The sequence below is a fragment of the Tympanuchus pallidicinctus genome, unplaced genomic scaffold (genome assembly GCF_026119805.1).
Source record: "Tympanuchus pallidicinctus isolate F22 unplaced genomic scaffold, pur_lepc_1.0 scaffold25, whole genome shotgun sequence".
NCBI classification, from domain to species: Eukaryota; Metazoa; Chordata; class Aves; order Galliformes; family Phasianidae; genus Tympanuchus; species Tympanuchus pallidicinctus.
Genome location: NW_026294742.1, coordinates 1,369,334 through 1,396,127, shown reverse-complemented (window position 1 = coordinate 1,396,127; position 26,794 = coordinate 1,369,334). Strand labels below are relative to the sequence as shown.

General features: G+C 44.5%; 1 protein-coding gene across 3 annotated transcripts in view; it reads right to left on the bottom strand.

The window, feature by feature from the left end:
• Window positions 1-26,794, bottom strand: part of FBXW8 (F-box and WD repeat domain containing 8) — a 45,621-nt gene that overhangs the window by 2,622 nt on the left and 16,205 nt on the right. For 2 of the 3 annotated variants that reach the window (XM_052689427.1, XM_052689426.1), the window contains exons 5-9: window positions 20,788-20,945; window positions 14,786-14,982; window positions 13,577-13,786; window positions 4,140-4,267; window positions 631-804 (exon numbers count right to left, since the gene is read on the bottom strand). In XM_052689427.1, coding sequence (XP_052545387.1) covers window positions 631-804; window positions 4,140-4,267; window positions 13,577-13,786; window positions 14,786-14,982; window positions 20,788-20,945 — 867 coding nt within the window. The remainder of the gene's footprint in view (window positions 1-630; window positions 805-4,139; window positions 4,268-13,576; window positions 13,787-14,785; window positions 14,983-20,787; window positions 20,946-26,794) is intronic. The other variant, XR_008208228.1, reaches the window with a different exon arrangement.

Genomic DNA, 26,794 nt, shown 5'->3' with positions numbered 1-26,794 from the left:
TTGGTGACCTGCACACAGCAGGGGTTGGAACTGATGAGCACTGTGCTCCTTTGCAACCCAGCCATTCTGTGATTCCACAACTCTATGATTTGGGCTTACTTGTGGCTAAATCCTTCAGGTCTTTATTCAGACAAAGCAAACTCCCCGGGAGTTTTGCCTCAATCAGAAAATGATAATTTGGCTAATAGAAGCCACTAATAGCCTTCTGTCAGCTCCAGGATCCTTATCTCAGCTTGTACTTTCAGCTCCTTCAGCACTGCCTGTTCTGTGCTTTCAGTACAAACTGTTACTTTCCTATCAGTGTCTGTGTGTTTAAATACCAATATGGCTTTGCTTGTTGCTGCTAAGGGAAACGTGGAGGAGCAGAACAGAAGCACAGGTACTGCAGGAAGTGTGGCAAGTAAAGAGAACCAGTCACAGCGGGGACAACAGGCAGCAGTACAGCACTTGAAGGCCAAGGTTTGGTAAGGTCAGAACTGATGGACGGGGCGGGGAGAAGATGCTAACTGAAGTCCAAAGGAAATCCAGGGGTGGAAAAAGCATCCATTCTCCCTTACCCTGAGCAAAAGCACCGTGAGAAGTGAAAAGCCCTCGCGAGCTAGCGGTGCACAGAAGCACACACACAGTCACCTGGCGTGCATCTCCCAGAGCTTGGCGCCCATCCGCTGGTCCCACACACACACCAGCCCATCTTCTCCCCCACTGACGATCTTCCAGTCGTCCATCTGCACTGCAGACACCCCCAGGCGGTGGGCAAACAGGGAGCACAGCGCTTCGCTCCCGCGCAGGTCGTACACCCTGACCCTAAGGGAGAGCAAAGAACTGGGATGAAAGCAGCTGCAGAGAGCACGTGTTAGGCTGCGGCAGTACATGTAGGGCAGTGGCACGGGTGGTTCTGAGGCAGACTTCTCGCGCTGTGCAGGATCTCACCATCTCTCAGCAGGTCTCAGGTGATAGAAATGAAATGTGGAGGTCATCTGTGTCTGTGCCCCCCAACCTGTGAGAAATGATGTGAGGAAGAAAGGCCATGCGCTCAGCACACCACTAACATCCCCTGCACCCAACCCACGTGCACTAAGGGCTCAGGAAGGATAAACTATTTCTATGGAGACAGAGGACTACACGTGTAGGAAGCCAAGAGAAAAATCAAGGGGATCACAGGTTTCTATGCTAGAGTTATGACTGAGTACACCAGTACTGAAACAAAGCGATCCTCAAGCACCAGCAACCAGTACCTCTTCTCAAAAGTTCACATACATATATGCATATATAAACACTCTCTCTATATTGTGACTTTGGGCAGCTTTCAGGTACACCTGACTCAAAAAGTACTCAATGAACAGTTTGAAGAGAGGCTATGATTAAAGAAGAACTTTAGAAAAAGAGGAGAGGACCTCAAGTTGTGCAACAGGTCTATAAAAACAGGTAAAGCCAAAAGTGTCATTTTTTACATCTAGTATATACCACAAAGGAGGATGCTTCCTCATCCTTACGTGTCAAGATTAAGATACAGCAAAAGAGATAAAATGCAGTGAGTGAAAACAGAAGTAAGGGGAAATACTGATCTCAGCTGAAAAGCAGCCAGAGAAAGTTCCTCCCAGCTGAAGGCTATCAAGAATGAAGCCATCAGGTACGCATTAATTCAAAAAAAGGCCAAATCACACTTGTTCCAACACATTAGCTGTATTCTGTTCCACGCTCTTGCCACGATCTTAATGGTGTGGCAAGTCTTTCCCTTTCCTTTCTCACACGGAGATTGCATCATAGGATTTTACAAATAACACATTTCAGCAACTGAAACAAAAGGCTGCAGAACGGTCCAAAACTCCAACTGAGCAACATCCATCTGACATGCAGAGAAACACGCTGGAACAGAGCGAGGAGCACGCTTTGTGTGGCTCTGGGCTCACCCCCAGGAAACCCCCCCCCAAACAGTTGCTGATAGTGGAAAGGACTTCTTGCTTTCTCCAGCTCCAACAGAGAGAACCTTTGGCTAGACATAAGAGCTGTGCTTTGGGTAAGGATGGGGTATTTTGGAAGTGCTCACACTCGGCACTCTCCCTGACTTGCTGCACGTGTTCTGTATGACAATCAAAGCTTCTTCTATTTGGTAAGCACAGTTGGAAACCAAGATGTATCCTGGTTATTTCATTAGCAAGGGTCCAGGTTTCAGGCAGGTGTCCATTCTGGCACATCCTTGGAAGAATTAGAGTCACATGAGTCGCTTAGATGTGCTTACAAAAAAGAAAAGAGCATTTTGCAAATCTAATGTGATGCTCTAATGTGCTCTAATGCAGACCTGGCACTGCCCTCCATCTCCTGCCTCAACAGCTGGGCTCAGTGGGAGCACATTGGGCTCATCCCAGTTGAAGGGAGCTGTAAGGAAGGTGCTCTTGTGAAAGGCTGTGACTCTCCTGTTCCATTGCTTGAGCAGTGATTGCTTTTGGGAGAAGACAGAACACAAGTTTGGTTGCACACCTTTCAGCAGTAGCACACACTGGGCTTGCCACGCTGGCTTTCCCCACGCTAATCACTGTCTTAGATACCCACGAGGCTGCAGTGTGTTAGCAGACACCCTGCTATCAGATCTTGCACTGCTGTGAAGCACAGCCATGTTATCACATCATCCAGCAGTGCTTCAGGAGAAACATTTTCCAAGTGCTGCATTTAATTCCACCAAGACATTCTCCCAGAGGTGGTGTGGCAAGGCCCTGCTGAGGGGCTCACTCCATAGCAGGGCAAGCGAGGTCCCGGCCCCAGCCCACCTGTGGCTGCCCAACACGTCTGAGCACCTTTCAGGCAGCTCCCTGTGAAGAGCTGACCTCTGAGATACACGTGGCTCTGTCTCCTGGATGCCACACTTATTTGCTGAGCTATTGATTCCTCACGTCTTGTTGGTTTAGTGATGGCCAACCCCTGAACTCAGCTGGTGCTTGAGCTAAATACAGCTGAAAAGCTTTCTTCAGGGGAAAGGCCAAGACATTTACTCTGGTATAAAGGGAGGACATTTTAATCTCACTTAGGGGCTATTAACTTTATCTGCTCTCTCACCACTGTGGGAAAGATTAAAATTGCAGGTAGTTTTACCAGGGTGCTTTGGAAAATCAATTATATGCTTTTAGAGGAAAAAAAGCAAACTCCCAAGGATTCAGTTACACATGTCAAACTTCAGATATTTCCTTTATCCCCATGCTGAAGAAGTGTGAGGTTTGCTTCCGCTGCCTATTCACTGAGAGAGGGGGGAAAGAAAAAAAATGCTGTTTGACAAAATAATCATTTTTGCAAGCTGCTGTGCTGGCGGGATGGAAGGCTGGGATTTGGCAGAGGGAAGCACCCGCCTTACAAGCTGATACCCACATCCACACCAGAGCACCACCTGCAGCCTGGTGCCCAGCGCGGAAAGGAGGAGGGAAGGAACCAGGAGCCATTAGAGACTGGCTCCTCGCCACCCCACATCTCCTTTGGTGCACTGGATCAGACCCCGCACGCAACCAGCCAAAAAAGAAAACCCAAAAATTGGACTCAAAGGGTCTTTTTAAGCACTTTAATCCTTTCGCGCTGACTGTTCCCAGCGCGTCCATTCCTGGCACCAGATACTGTGCAGGGAAAATCCTGCTCCCCAAGCCAAGGAGTTAAAGAGAAAGCTGCTAATCAGCTAAATAGAAGTTGGAATCTGTTCATATGAAAGTCTCTCCTTTTTTTTCTTTTTTTTTGTCACCTGAGGGACATCGCAGTGTTCTGAAATACACTCCTGACATCGCTTGGCAGACGGACCCATTTCATCCTACGTGATTCATCCCTTAGGTTATTTTTTTAATATCAGAAAGTGAGCTTTTAAATGCCAAGCTAATTTTGCGGGTGGTGGCGGGGAAGTGGAAGATATTCCAAGTGGTCTCGCTGGGCTGTGCACCAACTGTGTCCACCAAATGGCTCAAAAAGAAAGTCTTCCCATGGAGCTTTCCGAAACAAAGCAAACTGGCAGCCACGTCCAACTATTACCTAATATTTTGTTCCTGAAGTTCACGCTGGCTGCGTTTGAAACATTAGAGGAGAGACAAATCCTAGCAGGTCCAGATGTAGGACAGCAGGACAGGAAGTAAGCTAATTGGAGAAGGGTTACAGCTCTTGGTGGTACCTACCTTCTGTCTTTATTGCCTGTAACGAGCATGTTTGGAGGACTGTCCTGGAGGTTGACGCATGTAAAGTCACCCATGGAGTTGCCTAGCTTCCTTAGACACTGACTCGTTTCCAGGTTGTAAAGAAGAACCTGGCAGAAACAGAACAAACACTGGCTAAATGCAGCGTGAGCACAGCTACCTTTTGGTGCAGTGGGAAGCAGAGTGCAGTCACCGCCATCAGAGCTGCTTTGCAGGGCTCGTTTCTCACTGTTCTATTGCAGCCAACATACAGGCACTCCCTGTCAAGGACAGAAACACACATGCAGAAAAGAAAAAAAGAAAATCAAAGTCTCACAATGGAACCCACCACACAGCTGGGGCGAAGGCTCTTTGCAAGCCTTGTAAGACAGGCAGAGGTCCAGGCAGTCCATAAAGCCATACTCGTTTTCTCCAGGTCAGTTTTTACAGGTTCACACGGGTAAAGAAATCACCTGACTTGCTTTTCAACTTGCATATTTGAAAGAATAGCAAAAGGAAACAGAGTCAGCACTTGTAAGGTTTAGACAGATGGACTGTGCAGAAAGATTCCATCAAACAGAGCAAAAACTGAAGAGCAGAAGTGCACTGACTCAGTGCTGACAGGCCCTGCGACCGGCTTTGCGCAGATGAAGAGAAATCGTGCATCTGAAATGGCAGCTCAGATGGGAAAGGAACAACAACAGCTCTGATTTTAGGCTGCATCCAGGATGCAGGGAGGTACGAGCCGTTTCCCTTCTGCTCACCCTCCTCTGTGCTGCACAGCAATCAGTTTAATTATGTTCACTGTCTCCCCTGTGGGGCCAGATGAGGTTGATCTGTTTGGGCCTTTCCACAAAAAGGGAGGAAGTATTTTTAGATCCAGCAAAACATACTGGGCAAAGTCCAGTGAAGCTCAGTGAAGTTCTCAGCTTAACACTGACCTCAAAAAATTACTGCATTTCATGGTGACGTCCCTTTAATTGACTCATTCAATAAAAATAATCATCTATGACCGTGAAAAGAGAAACAGTACTTAAAATATCAGAAAAACAACCAAACCCTTATGGTTTCCATGGCAATACCAGCGTGGCTATGTCAATGCCACGTGAACGTTCCCACCTTGTGCTTTTCTGATTACATCCTCACACGGTTCAAGAAATATTACACTGTCACAGCACACTGCTTCCACGCTCAGCAGAGCAGTGACGTGATGCTGCCTGCCCTTTCACTCCCTCACCGTGCAATTTGAAGATGCATCTGAAAGGTTGAATTAAGAGAGCAGGAGATCATTCTGTGATGGATGTCTCCAAACCTCTAGGAATAAAGCAAAGATGTTGCAGGCTTTCTCCTGCCCCCATTTCTTCCAGTTAAAAGAAACGCAGAGTTTTATCCACATAAATTATCAAGTTCTCCACTAGAATGAAGACACTCATATCCAATACACTCAGTTACTTACATTTATCATCTCCTAACCAGTTCCCTTTTCCTACAGTATAGTGCTGTACAAATTGCTTGCCACAAATACCATTTCTAGCACGTGTTTTTTCATCCCTGAGACCAAAACAAGAAACGCAAACCAAAGCAATTTCACCATATCTCTGTACAGTAAGAGATTCTGCCTTTGCAGGGAGACTTGAAAGCTGTTAAAATAATGTAAACTTCCATTCCAATAAAGTAGCTGCTACAAACTGGAAGTGTTTGTCATCAAGATAAAAAACAACACACACAGAACAGCTCCCAGCACCTCCCTAAACAAAGACAGGGTGAACCACATTCTGGCAAAGGCACTTTGCAGAATTCTCAGTGCAAAGAAAATGAGCATCTCTGCCTTGCATCCAGATTTCTCTTTGGGAGGTCTTGTTGGAAAAATACAAAGTCAACACACTGCTGAACTCAGCGTGCAAATGACAGACGATGGGCTCAACAGCAACACTGCAGCTCCCAGCGTGTGCCCTGCAAGCTGCCCTGCCAGCTCTGCTTACAGCTCTGGACAGGAGAGGGGCAAATGCTGCTTTCTCCAAAGTCCCCTGGGAATACCACTTACCATGAACATCCAAAGCCTATTAATTTACCTTAACGACCAGTACTTCTGTCTCTCCTGTCAACATCTGATACACACTTGAACAGCGATGACCATGGAAGACCATAAAGATGAATTGCTTGCACGTAGCATTCGAAGTTTTGCTGCTTAAAATCTGAGCAAATGTTCCATCCTTTCCTGCTTGTGGTCCAGTTTTAGACCTGTGCTACTCTCCTACGTGCAGCCCCAAATGAAAAATGACTGTTTTCTCCTCACCTAACATGCTGCTGCCCATCACTTCCAAAATGTTTCCATCTTTTAGAATCTGTAGAAATAACGTTTCAGATCCACAAAGCTGCTATAAAAGCTTTTGTTTTGAGCTTCCTTAATTCATGTCAGTCTCCAGTCTTTGAAAGATTGCTTTTTACAAATGTTTACAATGCAGATGAGCATTTCTAGCCAATGAGCCCAACCACTTGGTAGGAAGGTGCTTCCTGTGATTTCCACCCAGCTCCCAGGTGAACTTCAGTCCTGGTCTGCAAATGAACTTCAAAACCTGGTAGGTAAAGAAACAAAAGGAGCACAGAATGCGTTTTGAGGTCTGAATAACTTCTTGGATACGGAGCTTTAAAAGCATACTGATAACAATTTTGAAGATGCTAAAACACCTCTGATGAGCTCTTCTCTAGTGCCTCAGCAACGAGGATTTTCTTTAAAAAGGCCAAGGAGAACGAGTGAAATACCTGGTCAATAGGGACTTGAAATAAGGGCCTGTATGTTAAAGGGCAGATAAAGCATAAGATCTTTAGGAGGTTTATAATCCTATAATGCACACTGCAAAGGGATTACCCTTTCAAAGACATTTATAATCCTATAATGGCCACCCAAGACCAGTGACCTAACAGTCACAGACCTGAAGGTAAGCAAACCAAGAGCACTTGGGTGTGAAATGAAGTACCCTGGGATAGCACACTAACGAGCATCCCAGCCCCCAGGGGACTTCTGGGGCACAGGGGAGGACAAGCATTAAATACTCCGTGCAGATGTATCAGGATCTAATGCACAAAATAAAAAGCGTTACCTATTAACATTGTTCAAATGAAAAAGTCTGAGTTATTGGATGAGAGCCAAGCAATCTCCCAGAATGCTTAATAATTCAACAAGCCAGAAATAGCTAGAGTACCTTTACCATTATGTTTAGTTAAAGACCACAGAGATTAGAAAACACATTATCCATCTCAGAGGCGATTCTTTCCATGTTACAAGTCCCTTAACGACCTTTACCATCTCTCCCTCTCTCTCTCTCTCTTTTAATAAGGCTGAGCAAATGGGACTTCATTTTATCCGATTGCCACAGACTGGTGGTATTAATTATTCATGCTCATACTCTCTTTTGTTAAGGCAGTGCATTAGACTAATTTCCCTCCTTACTGCCCGAGTTGGGCAACTCTCAACCTGTGGCCACCGTCCTCGGATGGATGGACTGAGCAACTGGCAAACCGGTGGGCAGAGGAAGAAAGGAAAGCTTGCTGCACTCCAGGAGCTGCACACCGGTGGGTACAGGAAGCTCCCTTTAAATGCTGTCCAAGAACTGAAGAAAGAAGGCTACATTAATTCAGCAAGTCCCTGCAGCCAGGATAGCTAAGCTGTGAGCTTCGTTACATCTTGCAGCTAAGTGAGGTCAAGCATACTCTGTGCACTCTGGTTGAGATACTTCCAAGAAAAACCAAGGAACTGAAGGAAATGCTGCTGATGGAACTCTTCCATGCATGTCCAACACCCCAGCAGGTGTTTCGGGATCCTGTGTTGTTGGAGATGTCTTTTTTGGATGGAACATTAAAACAACAAATCCCCGAGCACTTGTTATCAAAGAGCCTGTGGTATTTTCAGCAAGAGCAGGGGTGTTCAGCCCACTGTCCTGGCTGCAGGCCAGCAGAGCTGCTTTGTGCAACTGTGTGCTTCCCCTGCAACCGTGCTTCTGCTTCTTGTCCTGAGCCACTGCAGCTCTGGGCTGGTAAAGGCACTGCCTCTTGGAATGGGGAAGAACTCTTTCTATATAGTATATTTAATTCTTATTTTGATGAGGTATTAGATAGGAAAAAGCACGTTGAAAGCCGTGCTTCCAAAGCCTACATCTTTGCCCTTACTGAGTGACATAGGATGCCTTCAAGGACTGCTGTCTCAGTAACTGCCTGGATGGAGGTTTCTAACCACTGACTACAGAGAGCAGTGAGCAGAGGATCAAAACAAGAACCCCAAAACTGCCTACATTTGTTTTAGGATTGTGTTTTGCCTCCTTTCCTCCTGCCCATCCCTGTGCCAAGCCAAGGGAACACTGCCTGAATACACACAAATATGACCAACAAGAGATGGGGATGTGACATTTCAAGTCCACAGTGGATAAGAAGGGATCTGGCTTTTGCTCAGGTTAAAACCGTTCCATTCAGAGAATAAGCACAGAAGTGACAGGGCTATTCCATATGCATTTGTGAAAAAAGCCATCAAATTAAGTACAGCACACGGCTGCAAGTTGGAATTCTATTTCTAAAGGGATGCAGAAAAAATATTTTCAAGGTTCACAAGTCTCAGAGGCGCAGTTTCCTACTGCAAATGTGTTGCATTGCCTACTGTAAATATGGCACGTAACACTGCAACAGCAACAACAAAATCTGCCTGCTAACAAATGCAAGGTCAGCATGTTGGTACTCGCACACAGAGATAAGTGTGCTGGCTCCATAAATTTAAAGATGAGCTAAGATTTAAAAGGAGCAGATGAGGGAGACAGACAGACAATCAGAGAGAAAGAAAAAGAGTAAATCATACACAAAACAGCCAGCAAGAAAAAAAAATTAAAAAAGCAGTTAATATACATGAATAATGGATGCTTGATTTAAAAGCAGTTTACTCCAATATGATGTAATTTTTGACAATCAGCCAGAGAGACTATTTTGCAGGTTCTTGCCAGATATAAGTCATTGTGTGAAGCTGGTAACAACATTTCTCCGAGCATGTGGAAAATTGACTTTCATGCCATCCTAAAGGTGACTTTCTGCTGGCAAGCAGGAACTCTTACTTCACGTGCTCTTAGCTGCACCGAGCAGCCTTCAGCAATGCTTCAAGACCTGCACAGAGAATTACAAAAACAGTCTGCAGCAAACCCAGCCCAGCTGCCAGCCAAACACGCTGCCTGCTCCTCCAAACAGCCACAGCTGCCACCCAAGTTACACACAAAGCTGAAGACAAGCACAGGACAGCTCTTCCTTCTAAGTTTTCCTTTGACTGGAGTCACAAGAAAGGCTGCATGCTGGTGGAAAGAGGCAGAGCCAAGCATTGCCCAGGCAGTGCACAAACCCCAGGAAAGCAGCTCTGCCAATGCACCTGCAACCCCTGCTGCTGCTCCAGCACTGGACACATCCTGGGCACAGACTGCCAGCTCCAGTGCTTTGCCAGACCCGATGGGTTTGTGGTGCTGACAGATGTCTGCGAGGACCTGTGGTGAGAGCACCGGGCTCATTTAACTCATGGCTGAAGTCTGATGTAAGAGTTCAGGTATCCAGAGATGCGAGTCAAGTCACCACCCACCACGACACAAGCAGCAGCGTGGAAGCTCTCCTTCCCTAAGCCAAGGAGAGGGCAGGTGAAGGGAAGGCAAAGTAGTTCTTAAAAATGGAATGAATGGCTTTGGTTTCATAGATCAGCACCTGGAATAAACATGGCACATCCCAGCAGCTCTGTTTGCAAAAGCAGAGACAATCGCCACCAAAGAAGCCGTGCCAATTTTGAGGTATTCACATTGATGTGTGAATAGGAAAAAACCCCAACCTGAATGTCATTAACATCAGCCAGGAGAAGAGAGCTTTATTTGTCAAGCTGCAAAATGATTCTTTGCAAGCAGAGAGAAACCAAGATGGATTATTGTTGCTTTTTGGTGAGACAGAGATTAAGTGATATATCCTGCAAAATTTAGGCAAAGAAAACTCCTGCTCTCTCAGCAGGCTGTGCTCCTCACAGAGCACTGGTGGGCACATCCCTCCTGTCCCCTTCAGTCCACAGCAACTGAGGACAACAAGAGTTTGGAAAGATGAGCGCATTGAAAGTGCTTACAGGATTTGTGCTGGCTAAGAAAACTGAAAAGCACTCACAGAAAACTGAAATCTCCAGAACTGGAGCCATTGTGACACCAGGAGAGCCCATATAAGATCACTGGTGCCCAAAGAAAAGGAATTCAGCTACAAGAGGGTAAAGATGTAAAGGTTTACATGGAATATCTGTGACCTAAAAACATCACCCAAGAGAAACTAAACTACAAGATTCAACTGCCAGGATTTTTTTACAACTTCTGGTTTTTATTTTTTTTTTATTCACATAAACCAGTTCAGACAAACTGACGTTAGCAGGCAGCTGAAGAACTCTGCAGAAATGTTACATACAGGTGCACAAAGAGGCAGCGTTTCCATGGCTGATGAGAAGAGACAGGTGATACTGAGCAGCATCCATCAGCACAAGCCAATCATCAGCCCAGAGCAGATGAAAACATGACAGCAGAACAAACAGCTCCAGAGCGCTGCTCCCAGCACACCTCCCTGCAGCCTGTGACATGGGGGCCCCGAAGCCACGCTGCCCTCCTCCCACCCTCATCCATCCCATCTGAAATAACGGTGAAGGTTGTGCAAAAATAAAATCCTGCCACGATGACAGAAGGTAATTAACAAGAATTGCTGAAAACAGGAAATGATTTCAGCTAAGCTTCAAATGCAGGAGAATAACTCCACCAGGAGATTAAAGCACCTGTGCATCGCACTGAACTAACTCACAAGTAGGACAAGTGGGCTTCTCATGAGTCCAGACTTACGTGATGGAAGTTCCATGCAGGGAAGCTTATCAGTATACAAAGTATAAGAAAAGCTTCACTCCATCAGTGAGATACACGCACCAGAAATCTGATCACAGAGTTAATCCTTACTGCCCAATTCAGATATCCTGGCATGAACAGCACCAGAACTACCTCTAGATTAAAACTATGGATGCCTGTGGAGTTAGGAAATAGTTTCACACAGTGTGCAAACAGGTGAGCAGCAGAGCTCTCCCAGCAGCTCAACATGGGGTAACATGCAGTCTGTGCAGCACCAGTCTGCAGTACATCGCCTGCTCTGTACTGTTACCCACCCATAAGCCAAGGGGGGAACAGAGGCCTCTGTGTTTGGATTTGGCACTTAAGGAAAACAATACACTGCGCTTTAATATAGCTGAAACATCCCTAAATAAAGAAGTTCCTGTTAGCTCAATGGTTTAAAAAAAAAAAACAAAAAAAAAACAAAGGGTTTGAGGAGCATTCATAACTTTCAATATGCACCATCCTCAGGCTGACAGATGCTTACTGAAGTGGGAGGTGAACTTTCTCCCACAGATGAAGCATTGCTGTTCCTCCCTTCTCCTGCACGGATGTCTATCATCTAACAAGAGGTAAGCCTATGCTGTGGATTTCATGTTTTTCTCCTTTCCAACATAAAAGTGCCTACAAAATGTATGCCTCAGATCTCGGCTCTGCTGTCATATTTGGTTAAAATTAGACAATGATTAAAAAAAAAAGAGGGACAGAAACGATTTCCCTGCCTGCACTGCCTTCAGAAAGCAGGTTACCACTCAGTGTTAGGCTCATGCGCCGACACTCAACAAGAAAAAAAACCATCAGGAAAAACAAAGAGAACCCAAACAGAGAGGCAACAGCTTTTCTACCACAGCAACACAGCCAGCAGCAAATGGGGTTGGAATTCTCCACGAGCAGGTTTTGGAGATCAAAAGCTCTCCTCAAGACAGATTGTCAACTCATGACCGGCGTAATCAACCAATGCAAAGTCCCTTCACGTCTGCGAGAGGTGAGCAATTATCATCAGAGACATTAGTAATTAATTTCCGGTGTGATGTCAGCTGCTGCAGCAATGCCAAGCACGTGTCCTTGTCAAGCACGGCCCGGCCGTCTGGGCAGCAGCAGCCCCATCTCCTGATTAGGATGTGGGCTGATGTGCTGCTGAATGCAAGCTGCCACCAAGCACTGCAGGGCTAAAGGAGATGTGTCCGGCTGTAGCTATGGAGATTTCTCTGCTCCTTATGAGGCACAAAGATGACCGCCATTGTAATGCAAATGAGGCAGTTTTACCTTCTAACCTCCCACCTCTGTGGGGAAAATAGTTGGATTAGGACAGCAAAGGAAGTAAGAAAGATGGCACAGCCTCGCAGCACCTCCCATCCCTACAGGTGTTTATGGTGGGCTCTGCATTTCCCCTGGGAACATGAACTTTGTGGAGAATCAGATGATGAAGGTGGAGAGATTTATCCCTAACAAAGTAGTCCTAAATAAAGCCTTTTTGTTTCAGTCACTTGCCAAAGAAAACAGTGCTCTTGTGCAGACCACAGCTCCTACCTTCTGGATGTTCACCTCTACCTGCCCAGGCACTCCTCTTCCACTCAGCTGATGGCCTGTTATATGCTGCAGCACAACCACAAACATAACAGACTTAAGCAATGGGCAAGTTAGGCAAGATGCAGGAAAGGGACGGAAACACTTAAGCAACTGGAAGGAGGTCTGCCTGCAGCCTGCTCCCTGCCCTGGAGAGGTGAACCGAGGTGGAAGGGTTGCACCCAGGAGCATATTTCAGAGCCAGAAAGATATACGGTTCTTTCTGTTACCTTCCGGGATGCAAGAGCCCAAGAACAGCCCATCCTGAAAGCAGAGAAGTTTGAGAACAGCTGCATTAAAACAATGCCTCAGCCACGAGTCTGTAGCAGTTACCAAATGAGCGCAGTTTCCATCTACCTTGCGCTGCCAAGATGTGCTGATGAAATATCTGACTGGGTCACAGAGGCTTCAAACCTATGACCAGCATGGAGCTTCCTCTGATGCAGCAGCACCACCACTCTCACTGGTTTAGAAGTAACTCAGCTCAAACACTCAAGTGTACACACTGAAAAAAGCCTCCTCCCAGAACTGCGCATCAGCACACGCAGGGCTCGGCACGCTGCTCAGGATGTCCTCACTACAGAGGCTGGAGAGTGCATTTTTTGTTTCTTTGTTTAGAGAGGTTGTTTATTTTATTTTTTCTGGTTTTGGATTGTTTTCTTCTTGGTTTTGTTTTTTTTGAGACTAGTTCCCCCTAGAGGACCACTGGTGCAGCATACAGCTGGTACTGAGGAGCAGAGAGCGCAAAGCAGTTACACAGTGAACGCAGTTAGCTGAACAGTAACCCCTTCAGCTTACTGTAAGAAATCAGCAACACATTACTGTACTTAAAAGTGTTTTCCATCTACTGCCACCCAAAAAAAAAAAAAAAAAAAAAAAAAGCTCAGTAGTAGAGAGGAAAATGATCCTTAGCAGAATTTTTCATGACACAAGCGCAAAAACACGACAGAAAGCATTAAATACCTGGTTGGGCTCATTCAGTATCCAGCCAAAGCCTTTGACCCCAAAGGCTGCTTCATGAGCAGAGACATCAAGACATGTGACAGGCTGACCATAGACAGAATGAAGGATTTTCCCAGGGTCTTCTCCTTTCAGCAGATAGACAACATCTTCTGCAGCTGCTACTGCCACCGGACTGCCCCAGACCTCTGGAACCAGATGAAGGAAGTTCACCTAAAAAGAGCAGACTTCATTTTTACTGCAGACAAAAACTGTTTTAAATCACTGCTGCGATATGTTAAACTAACAAGCTACTGATGCACAGGTTACCCGTGATCTTGAATCATCCCAGTTACAAATTACTTTCAGATGAAGTCTGAGCATCAACTTTATTTCAGAATATCTGCAAATTTAGCTCCTGTGATGGAACACAGCTTACAGACAGCATGGATCCAACTACAAGGGAGAGAGTGTTGTTTTAACACTGTTACTAGGAACATTCTTCAAACGTTTGGGGATTTTGTCTATTTTTAAGTACTGTAGGACTGGCAGATTTGAAAGAGGGGATGAATCAGGAATGGTTTAAATTGACTTCATACCCATTAGCTGCGCAGTTGATTTCCTGCAAAAGAAAAGTTGCAAGGCTCCATTTTTTTCTTACACAATTCCTTCCCCATTTCAAAAAGGGTTGACACACTGAGCCATCATAAAACTTCAGAGAACGGGATCGCTCTTGGTTTTTAATTAAAACAGCCACGAAAGTTCAGTGACAGAAGGTGCAACCTGAAGGAGCTGCACAACCAGTTACAGCTTCACAAGTGATACTATTAGCTCGTCTGCAATATCCTGCCTCAGAATTAATCAGATAGCATTCATCTGGAATGAGACCTCGAGTTTTAGCTCCAACTCTATGCGAGAAAACTGATTTACAAGATGAGCCAACTTAGCTTAATGTTGACAAAAAAAAAATAATTGATAACAGCCAACCTCCTGCACCATATGGACTTCTGTTCATTTTCACTTGTAGCTTAAGCCAGCACTGCACCCTTGCTCCTCAATAATGAAAGGTTCATCCATTAACCTGCTGCAGAATCACTGCCTCTATCTGATAGTGCCGTTATCCAGCTCATACAACACTCCTGTAAGATTTTTAAAAGATCCCTCTTAACCATACCAAAAATAATCAGTAGATCACGAGCTCCTGGAATGAAGCTGGGCAATCTGGAGACTCACCAACTTCTGGATTTCGAATGTTCCTGTAGTTTGCCAGAATCCCCTGTCATCAGGGCTTTCCACCTTGACCTCTAAGCCAGATGCTGTTGCTACTGTTGCACCCTTGGAACCCAGAGCTAAAGCCTGTATCCTCTGGTTATGCTGGTAGCGATGGATTGGCTCACGCCCCACCATCAGGCTCCAAACACTCACAGTACCTGCACACAAACACAAAGCAAACACACGTGAGAATTTAAGGAAATCTTGTAAGATCAGCTGAAGATGCAAGCTTATAAATGTTCTAACAAAAACAGTATGCGTGCATATGGGAAAGAGACTCTAGAGCATGGGACCAGAGTTTCAGCACAGAGGTTCAGAAGGAACTCTCCAAAATGATGGGTACAGGCGCTCGAGGCTGTGCTGCTCTCTGCAATTCCCAAGCTTAGTTTTCAGGTAACTCTGGTATCTGTCTCGAGGAAGACTGCTTGACTTCTCTCCTACACTTGGAGAAGACTGGACCTAAACCTCTGATGATTGGACTTGATCATCTCTGAGGTTTTTTCCAACCTTCATGATCCTATGGTGCTGTGATTTCTAAATTCTTCTTCTTCCACTGAAGTAACACGAGCACAGCGAGGAAGAAAAACGTGAAGCTCTGACACACAGCAGTCAGGCCACAGACATTAACACCATTCCTAACAGTCAGCAGCAAAACTCTGAACAGTGACACTCTGGAAAACAGAGTTCAAAGCTTTCAGAAAGCCAAAGAATGCAAACCTCAAAGAATACAGGAGTGCAAGTCAAGAGAAAATGCATTTGCAATTGCAGATTTTCCTTGCACAGATCACCAATGCTCTATTTAAAAGCATGGTACATTAAAGCAGCAATCTGAATAAGAGCAACCTGAAGCAATTAGGAGCGTATTACAGAGCAGAAGGGCCAGACAGAATTGGAGACTCCCAGGCCGCCTTTGCACTGAATTAACAGAGAAGCAATCTTCAGACATGACAAGAGGAGCGGGGCAGGAGAAGCCTTCTTCCTACGTGAGTATGCCCATTAATGATGAAATGATTAATGACAGCTCTTCCTTCAAAAGGAGACATAAAAGCTCTGACAGACAGCTGCGAACGGGCACCAATGCCAGTTTGCAAACACTCCTCCCGTGTCCCAGAGGAGGTGAAGCAAGAGTGTGGTAATGAAACTGCACAGAGCAAAATGGTATCTAAATGAGTTTAAATTGATTTATGTTTGCTTTTGTAAAGATTATTTGGTATCTGGAAAGTGCTACCAATGTGAAATAATGCAGATAATCCTTAAGATCCCCGTCTAATGGCACTCCCACTGAATATTTATATTCCTCGCCATGGGAACGTGCACCATAATGGGGACCATTTTTGTTTTATTAGGGATGCATATTTAAATTAATCTGCTATTTGCCTAAACAATTAGCTGCCTCTGTTTGTTCACACAAAGCCAAAACTGCAATTAGGCTTCCATCAAAGAGATAAGTCCCGACTCAAACTGTCCCGATGGAGTCGTAAGGGCTGCGAGCAGAACTTCCCAAAATTACTTCTTAGCATAATGGTAATTATGTTAATTGCTTGAAAGGTAAATAACCACTGAGCTGGTTTTGAGCAACACACCACTGGCCTGCAGCACACACAGAGCTGTAGGGAGAGCTGGCATTTAGGGGTCTGCTCCCCAAAGCAGGCAGCAAATCCACTGCCACTGCCTCTCAAATGAGAGGACAGAGCAAGCACACTGTGCAATCATGCAGTCTGTTCAAGGCAGGTATGCAGCTTTTCACCAAATGTGTGACAGTCATCTCTTCCAGAACACCTGAAAGTTTCACAATATGGTGTTTGCAGCAACTGATGCACAATATGGTGTGAAAATATCCTCAGCGCCACCAAAAAGCAACTGACTTGTAAGGTCACAAGTCAACACAAGGAGTGAAAAGAATGCAAATGGAATGCAAAGAGAAATACCACTTTATTTCATTGGGATGAACCACTACTTCAACATGAACAACAACTACACTGGAAAAGCAAACACTCCACTGTATTTATCAAGAGATAAAATTGCTACTACTTCTAGAAGCGCCACTTAACAGCATTCTCTACTCTGCTTTTCATTGCATAGAAAGCAAAATGTATTTATTAGCATGTAACCCTTTGCAACAGTTAATCTCGTTTGTGCAATAGCACAAAAATATCACCATTACAGTTGAAGATATCAGTATGGCAACACAGGAAAAATTAGGCTTAAGATTTACCAGTGCAGATGAGATCACTGCTTTACATAGTCTATCTTCCTGTCTCCAGCACTCTCTAGTACTTTCCAAAGCAGAAATCTTTGCTAAGGTGAAGTTAAGGCTGCAAGCACGTGTGTGTTTTCTTTTTAATTCCTTTTTTTTTTTTTTTTTTTGAGTACTGAAAGCCATTAAATCAAAGTTATACGTAATAATTTCACAGCAGGCTGAAATCTGCATGGCAACTGTGTTTATATTAAGTGAACTCCAACAATAACTCCTGGAATTTGGACTTTGCAGAGCTTTGTCTTGGCTCAGGAAATGAGTTAATTGCAAGAGGCTGCTGAAAATGGTACAGTTGCAGACACTTGACATTACTGGTCTTCTTATTTGTCACTACAGCCCAGGTTGTACAAAGGATGTAGGCTTGTAGCTCACCCAATATACTGCTGAAATGTGGCCTGGGGAAAGGTCCAGTTATCGCAGCTGACTTTATGCTGCAGGATATTCGGGTAACACATTTAACCATGGCTCTATTATACCTCACACAATGCACTGCTGACATACTGTAGTCCATTCCAGCAAACATCAGCAGCACTGCATGCACTCCTGCTGTGACAAAGGAGGGCTGGGGTGATTCCTCTGTAATGGGGCGGCCTCCAGTACGGCTCTTCATATCTGGGAGCACAATGGCACCCTGCAAAAGCAGCTGCATGACTTGGGAGGCAGTCATCTCTGGCCTGGAGGTGAAATCACACCCCATGGAGCCAAATCCACGGACACCTGTACACATCTCTCAGGAATAAATGTAAATGTACATCTATAGATACATGCTTTGTTTAAAGAACAAACAAAGAAACTTCAAACAAAAGAAAAAAACAACCCCCAAACCCAAAAACTTTCCTTAATTTGAGGCAGCCTGCCTCCTGCTGTAGCTTTTGCCTAGCTCTCCATGGTGCTTGGAGGAAGATTCCCATCACATCACTCCACTTCTGCATCTGCAAGCAGGGCATGGAAGGGACAATGCCTGCAAGCAGTGCTAAGGGCACCAGAACGGACAAGACAGCAGATTCCCTGTCCCAGAAAGCACTGCCAAAATTCCCCTCCTAAAGGCTGCCAAGAAGCGAGCCGACTTCCAATCCTTGCAGAAAGCACCCTTCTCTGCCCCAAGGTGCTGCTGTGCGACTTGAGAAGTGCCACCAACTCTCCCCATAGGTCTTAAAGAGCTGCTGTGAACAGGAGCAGTGCTACATCACCCTGCCATGCCTACACGAGTATGTAGCACTGCATTTAAAACCAAGAAAGCCACCACTCAACCACTTTTCTTGTTGCAGCACATTGTTTTCAAGTCGAACTACGAGACTCTGGAGGGTGGAGGGCTGATGGCTAAAGTAGACCGCTGCTTCCCAAAGCTGTGGCTCACAGCCAAAGGCAGGCAAGCATGGAGCAGATGGAGTCCTGGCAAGGCCCCGACTGTCCCTGCATTAGCAGCATCTGCTCATTACCCAGAACCCTCGCCTGCTTTATCTAATGCTCCAGGAAAAGCATTTTGATTTGATTCATTTCAGTTCGGTAACGTGCAACACAATTAGTGGTAAAATCAAACTGGAGGGCTGCCAGTGCTGACAATAGGAAACAAGGCAGAAGAAATATGAGGCCAGTGGGTTGGAATTCAAAAATCACAACTGTGGATCGAGTTGCCAAGTCCCACTGCCCCAGGTGTACATGCAGTACCCCCACCGAGCACTGGCACGAGCAGAAGGAACTTCATTTTCTCCCTGTACTTTTTTCCTCTCCTTTCCCTCTCCCTGCAGCTTGTTCCACAGAGGCCAACACTGTCGGAAACATTCACCGAAAGCCACAATTCAATTTTTCTTTAGTGCCATCACAGAGACGCAATTCACTTCGGATGCAGGCATCCTGGTAAGACAGCCTTTCCTCGCTGCACCTCGCATGCCTTGGGAAGCGCTCTCTCCTGCAGAAGCGCAGAGCAGCGCTGCGAGGCAGGCATGGTGCGAGCAGGATCTGCCTGTTAGCTCTTCCCTGTGATCAGGTGCCAAGGACATCGCTGCGTGAGCTCTGTTGAACTGGGAGAAACTGATGTTATCTGCACAAGTCTGCTAGCCAGGGATTCGACAGAGAAGTCTAGACTCTCTCTGCCTGACAGCACTACCTCCAACACTAGCAGATGGTTTCTCTCCGTTAGTCAAACTTACAAACAAAGAGAAAAGGGAGCTGGAAGAGTACAACAAAGAACAATCAAACACATTATCTTCAAAGTCATTTCCGCCCCCCCCAACCCCCTCCTCCCAAGTTTAAAATAATTCTCTCCATCAAACTGTAAATATGTGCTTTCAGATTCGAGTTGGTAAACATTTCTAAAAACAGTATTTATAATTCCCTGTTCACATAGAAACTAATCTATTCTGACCAGGATTCTCAAATCAGAGTAACTGCCATATCACAGAGCCCATTAAAATTTCCACCCAAAAGAATACGACGCTGAGCTTTATGCAAACTAGTGCAGTCACAGCACACACAGGGCCGACAACAAGGAATCTGACAGGAAAAAAACCTGGAAAGATTATTAGATTAGTCAGTGGGAGACTAGAAAGCAAACAAAAGAGCCTCTGGTATATTCACTGTTTGGCACACTGGACAAAAAAGTCAACAGTTAAAACCATCACTGTTATAATTTCCTATGACTTGAGTAAATAGCAGTCATGTTTTGTAATACCAGACTCACTGTTGTCATAAAACATTGCCTATCAATTTTTAGCCATGGAAAATGGAAACAGCACAATCCAGATTAGAAAAACCACTAAAAATGTTCATCATTTTTAACACTTACTTTCAGATACAAAGCATATAATTTACTTATAAAATAAAAGGATTAGCTATTTTGTTTGGATTACCCATCTCTGGCTTTGCTTCCACACTCAAAGTGCCAGGATCAGAGATGATACACATACAGCACTCCTTAACTTAAAAAGAAACAGTCAAAAAAATCCTCTTTATTCATACTCGAGGAGAAGTTTAAGTACCAAATCACACAGTCTACAGAAAGCTGCCAGGAGCTGAGTCCTGCCTGGGTTCTTCAACTTAGGACCCCAAGTGTCAAGCACTGTTCAAACCCAGGCTTTTTAATTGCTATTCCCATGTCCAATAGATGCATAGTTGGTCCCTGGCTCTTGACAGCCATTATATTTAAGCACATTTAAAACAATGTGTATAAAGCAGGATTTCATTAGTTTCATTAAATATTAGGGCACAGTTTTCATTTCTCTATATCAAAGTATGAAAGTCAATAATGCAAACCAATACTTCAGCTACGTCCCTGTGTAGCACACGGATGCACAAGGGAGCATGCAGCCTCATCAGACATGCAAGTTTACCACTATTCCCATTACAAAGCCTCACAGTACCCTCAGGGAGTTTTGGACAGAGGAGAATGGCAGTGGAAGAATATTTAATATTTTTTATAGCAAAACAAGTTATTTGCTTAAGATAGTTTGGCTGGACTTCAGCCTGGCACTCAAGCTTTGTGTAGCAGTTCCAGTAGGAATTAAACATCAGTTTTAATGGGTGCTATGTTCCAATGCCTCCTAATGCATTTAGGGTTATTGGCCAACTTTCTCACATAAAAGCAAGAGTGTGCGTGTGTGTATATACAGGATTACGGGCACACAAAAAGCTGAGCACAGCTGCTTCATTTTTATAAAGCTTTTTTTTTTTCCTCCCCTAAATAGGGAGGAGAGTTGTGGTTACTTACCATCCTCGTAAGCTGCTACAGCCAGAGAGCTGTTTATCCTCACAAAGGAGACATGTGGCTGAGGTCCAGCATCACCAGGACCCTGCACTGGTTCCAGGATGGGGGCTGTGTAGTCCCAGGTGCGCGTGTCCCACAACCTCACTTCCCCCGATGTGTATCTGGAAAAGAAAGCTTTTATTCGTTCCAAAAACATCTGAAAAGAGGTAGCTGCAAGGGAACAGAGCAAGAATGAGAAGGTCTGAAAACCCGATGCCGTTCGTTCACAGTTCCTGGACGGATTCTCCCCACATCAAATCCCACCAACTTTGTTCATTTTATTCCCATTTACTGAATGCAGCAGCAAGTCTACTAACACAGGCAAGCTGGGGCTTTGGGGACACCACTGGGCTACCATGGGTTACCAACTATCGGGGCTAGCTTTACAGATAAAATGCAAGAGGAGCAGGGCTCCAGGAAAAATAAACTTATCAGCAATGAGTGTCAATTACATCACAGCAAAACTTCAATCTGTTTCCTTCTGGTCTTTAAAAACGTGGTGGTGGTGCCAGAGAAAGGCTGTTTAATCAGAGTATTTATGTACACACGTACAAGCATTCACACACATCCATCCATCCAACCTGCCGCCCTGTAGAGAAATAAGCTTCCTAATGCCTCATCAACACATCCGAGTTGCCTACATCTCTGAAGACTAATTAATTTATTCACAGGATTAAGTGCTGTCTTTAGAATTAGAGCAGTGCTTCCTTCCTCGCAGAAGACTCTCTTACACTGTAGTTTTTCTGATGTTTTGCTAACACCAGACACACTACAGTTTGCAAAAGAGAAAAAAAATAGGAATCAGCTTCTCAAATGACACTGAATACATGTAACGGGAGGAAGGCTGTAACACAACAACACAAGAACTGTTCTGTGTCACCTCTGCTGCGCCACAATGTACTATTAATTGAAAAAAAATATCAGTCCAGCGTCTTTCAGGCAAGATTGAGAAGTAACTCTCCATACGTCTGACCAAAAATATGGTCAACTTGGAGCAGATCTACAGTTATTAAGTTTCAACAGAACTATGACAACAGTCAGTCTCAGCTGCGTTTCTCTGTCACACCTGAAACACAGATTTGTTGGAAATGAAGGCTGCTGCTCTGCCAGCTTTGTTCTATTCTGCTTTTGGGGGGAAAATCATTTCAACAGCGATTCTTAGCCCCAGAGGTGCACAGGGCAGGAACAACCCATATTTATGATGACAATAAGAAAGTATGTGTTAACAAAGGAGGCGAAGGGAGGCGCTTAACAAAGGTTCAGATGATGCTGGACAGGTGACCCAGTGCCATACACCGGTACTGCAGGTACTCCGGAGCAGAGCAGCACTTCCAACACCTCTGGTAAAAGTGTACCACTTTATACAACAAACTGGAGTGTCTGAGGAGGTGGCAGAGAACTGCTAAGCAAAGAGCAAAGCTTATCTAAGCAAACATTAATTCTCCATACTGAACTCAGAAGAGAGTCGAGTCCTTGTGACAAAACTTCTCTTCCAGTGCTGCACACCACTAAATAGAAGAAAATGAGAGAGCTGGGAGAGACAGCAATTCTCCATCCTCCTCCTTCTGCAGATAAGGTCCCAGTCCTCCTATAAACCTTGCTTTTCTTCCCCATTTACAGCAGCACTACTTGAAAATAACAATTCAAGAAAGAAGCTTCCACAAAGCAAAGCAAAAACTTCAATTTTGGACTAAACAAGCAGTCCAGGTTTGTCTACATGAAATATCTTCAGTCTGCAACACTGAAAAGCTTTTGTTTCAGATAAATTTCAAGCTTTGGGGATAACACACAAGAACGAAAGTATTCAGGACAGATAATCACATCTACCTGTTGCAGGCCCCGCTCCCTCCCTCATCAGTGACTGAGAGATGCCCAATGAAGAGCTTTCACTTTGGCACCACAAAGCTGTGCTCTCCCACCCTCAGCAAGGACTTGTTAACAGGAGAGCTTTGTAGGCGTACCTCAGGAATGCCCAAATGAGTTTACTCAGATACTACAGAGTAACAGGTAAGGAGACTGCAGTAACAGCACCCATTTCTTATCTGTGATGACAGAGAATCACAGGTTGGAGAAGACTTTCAAGATCATCAAATCCAACCACCAACCTGGCGTACAGAGTCCATCAGAATGGAGAGCCCCATGTGCCAGGAGAACCAGCCTTTGCACGTTGCTGTCCAGGCATCCCAGAAGTGCAGTGCAAGCTGACACAAGTGCCACAGGTCCACCAGGAAGAGCAGGGAGGAGGGCAGTAAGGCAGCTTCCCTCCATACCCCTCCCACCCCATTTCACTGACGTCCTTCCCAGCACAGCATGACAGCATCTCAGTCCAGTGTGACAAACCTAATGGATTTGCAGAGATGTTCCAAGATCATGCTGGAAACCCAAGAAGAGGTCCAGGTTTGGGCATGGAGTCAAAATGGAGAAATGGGAGACATAAACTATCTCTCACTCTGCTGGCCAGCACTGCCACATGCCTGTTTCCAGCACCACTGGGCCTGTACCAGAACTGAACTGGAAGAGTTTCAAATACAGATGAATCCAATTCAGAACTAAAAAATTTAATGGTTCAACTCCCTGCTTATAATGCTGTTGTAAAGAGCAACACACTTTCAATTTGTAACCACAACAAAAGGCTTTTAAACTATTAAAGCAATGCCTTGCTGTAAAAAAATAAAAAGGCTACTTTATTGCAGATAATTGGCAAATCTGCCATATCAATATAGATGGCTAGGGAAAAGAAAGCTGCTGCATTGCACAGAAACTACTCCTACATAATTTCTGTATTTCTATTCATTTCCTACCACAACAATCTTTTTTTTGCCATGAAAATTTTCCCTGATTACTAGATACCAAATGAAAGATTCCCAGATTTAAGTCTTCTGTTTCAGGACATCAGAATACTCCAAGCTCACTGAGTTACTGATTTTTTTGCTGCAATAGCTATGAGAAGCTGCTGGAGAGAAAAAACACAAATAAAACCCACTTATCTTAATATAAATAATACCACGTATTCATTGTTATAATACCCAACAGCACTGAGCTACTGCTTTTCCCAAGACTCCCCATGCAAGTAACTCAACTTCTCCAACAGACCTGAATTTCACTTTGCTGTGGTTCTCACATTTCTAAGCATCTCAGAATATGTATGTGAGAAGTAGCAGCAGGAGGCTGAGCTGTATTTTTCTAGCTATTTTCTCTTCTTCTCCCCAGCAATCCAGTACTGTTATCTTAGGCAGATAATTACACAACCATAAAAGTGAGCCTGCAAATTCAAGTTAAGCTTTGCAGATGAATAAAATAAACTTGCTGAAATGGAGCAATAGCTGGATTGCACGTGGTGCAAAGGAATTGAAAAAATTAAATTCATATGGTATCTACATAGTATAATAAAAATGTCTGCTTGCTAATCAAAAGCATTTCAACCACTTTTACTGGCAGTAATGTCATAATAAGACGAACAGCTTCCTCATAGCCTCTCACATGAGTGAAAGCAGAAGAGTGAAGGCGAAGGAGACGGAGGCTAAAAGCTGCTGCTGCCCCACGATGGCTGGGAAGCAGGTGGTGAAGTGCTGAGCACATGTGGGAGGAGGCAAAGCTGGAGGCTGGGCACCACTCTAATGAAGTGGTGCTGAAGAGGCAGACGATTTCACAAGGAGAAAAACATCAGGAAACCGGTCAAAACACAGGGTCTCATCTGAAAAAGCTCAACTGTGTTGGATAGCAACAGCCAGAACAAATTTGGGGAAGAGGAGGAGGGGGTGCTGATCTCCCTCCAGAGCCCCAGATGTCTTTATCGTTGCCTAATGACAATTATACTCAACCAATTAAGACACTGCTATCACAGTTGCATTGTTAGTAAGCCTTTGGCCCCGAGTGTTGATGGCTGTCTAATTAGTGTTTGTGCAAAGTACAACTGCAACTAATATATAAACTGACAAATACACAAAAGAAAAACTGTTAACAGGAACGTTTTCACAACAGTAGATACGCTCCTCATTCAGTCCACAGCAGCAACAAAGACAGACCACTTTCCTTCACGGCCTACTTACTGCTGGCACTGCACAACTGCACTGAAGCGGATGGGTCAATGGGCTGCCAGGGGCTCTGCTGGCACAGGGCAGCGGTGAGGGCCCATTCTGCAGGCTGCCTGCAGCACAGCGAGCCGGGCAAGTCCTGCTGCACCCAGCTGCTCCAAACACCAAAGACTTCGGATAAGGCACTTCACAAATCAGTATCTGTTTTTCATAATTTCTCTAAAGGATTTGAGGCAAGAAAATAAAAAAGGGGAGTGAAAAACCTTTGTTTCACAGTCAGGTTTGATTTCCAGAAGGCAAAGTCTGTTCAGTTTCCAGATACCTGCGGTGATCAACAAAGCAAAACAAAAAAAAAACCCAACAACTTTGTTTCAGGCAGTCGGTGACCATCTGTTAATACTCAAAAGATCTTATTATGAAGTCCTTACAGTGTCAGTGCATTTTATTGAAGTCAGTAGGAATTTTGCTCAAGTAACACTCTCTAGCTATGGCTCTGTTTGAACGGATGCCTGATGATAAGCAAGTAAAATAATGAGTATTTTGCCTCGTCTTGCTGCAACAAGCACCTCAGACCTTTCCCCCTTATTCCACCAAAGCAACTAATCTTCACATGGTTAATTAAAGCACCTACTCAGATCCCCTCAGTAAGCTTAATAAGGTTCAATGGAGCATGTGAACCCAAGTCCAAATGCTTTTGTTAATGAGTTCCAATTGCTCCTTAAGCTGCATCTCACATAAGAACGTCATCTTTCACAGCCTTCAACTGCAAAGTCCTCTTCATCAAACATGTTGGAAGTTGCAAGATACCTCAGATGGAACACACAATCTCTGAAATTACTGAACAGATTCTACTACCATCAACATTGAGACCCACAGCTCTTCCCTGAAGAGAGGGAGGAGGATTGACTTAGTTAACTTAGTTACCAGAGCTAGAGACAGCTCACAAGAAAGGCAGGATGGAAGAGTAAGAAGCTCCTCAGCCTTCATGTGTTCTCATTTACAATTATTTACAGATATTGATTTCATCACTACATATAAAACCAGCAGAGAGCTTGGCTAAGGGACTTCTTGAGAGAAGAATTCAGGAAAAGCAGTCTGGTAGCAGTTAAGGAATGCTGTGATGGAGTAAAGAGAGCTACTTTGTACTGCAGAAAGGAATATAAATATAAGATGATGACAAAAATGAAATACAAGTGGAATAGAAAATAATTTTTTCTGCTATTACGTGGAGTGGCAGAAAGCTGCACCGGAAAAGGCAAGAAAAAAACACAGATGGAGGTAAACTAAAACGAGTGCTTGAAACCACCACAACAGTGGCAGAAGAACATGAAGTGGAAAGGTAACGTCTGTGATACCACACAAACATTATTTGCTAGCTGTATGAGATCAGCTATGGAAAAAAAAAAAAAGACTAAAACTTGTACCAAAAATGATCTGAAAACGCTTTCAGACCTAATATGTAGGAAATACATTCTGAGCATCCCTATGATCAGTTCCCAAAATCTCCTATCAGGAACTTGACTTTCCAGTTCATCAGCCCACGTCCATCTGTGGACCACGCTTACAGAAACTAAGCTGGGAAAAAGCCTGTATCTCCCTTCTTATGGCCTTGTTTAGGAAATCATAGCTCGAGGAAGTGGGTTAAGCTGCTCGAGATAGCATGCAATTTTTCTGTTATCTGTAACAAAATTAACATTTCACCATCCGAAGTACTTCTGCGCGCCTCACTTTCTTATTAATTTTAAGTGCATGCAAATGTCATACCAAGGGAACAGAAACAAGCCAAAGGGTTATACAGCAGGCAAAACACTTTAATGAACGCTTTAAAAAGAAGCTAGAGAAAGCCAAACTGTCTCCAGTAATTTCCTGTTTAAGGCCAAGGCTCTCCCATCATTAAGATCAAGGTTCCAGTGCCTTGCATCAGCCCACGTCCATTA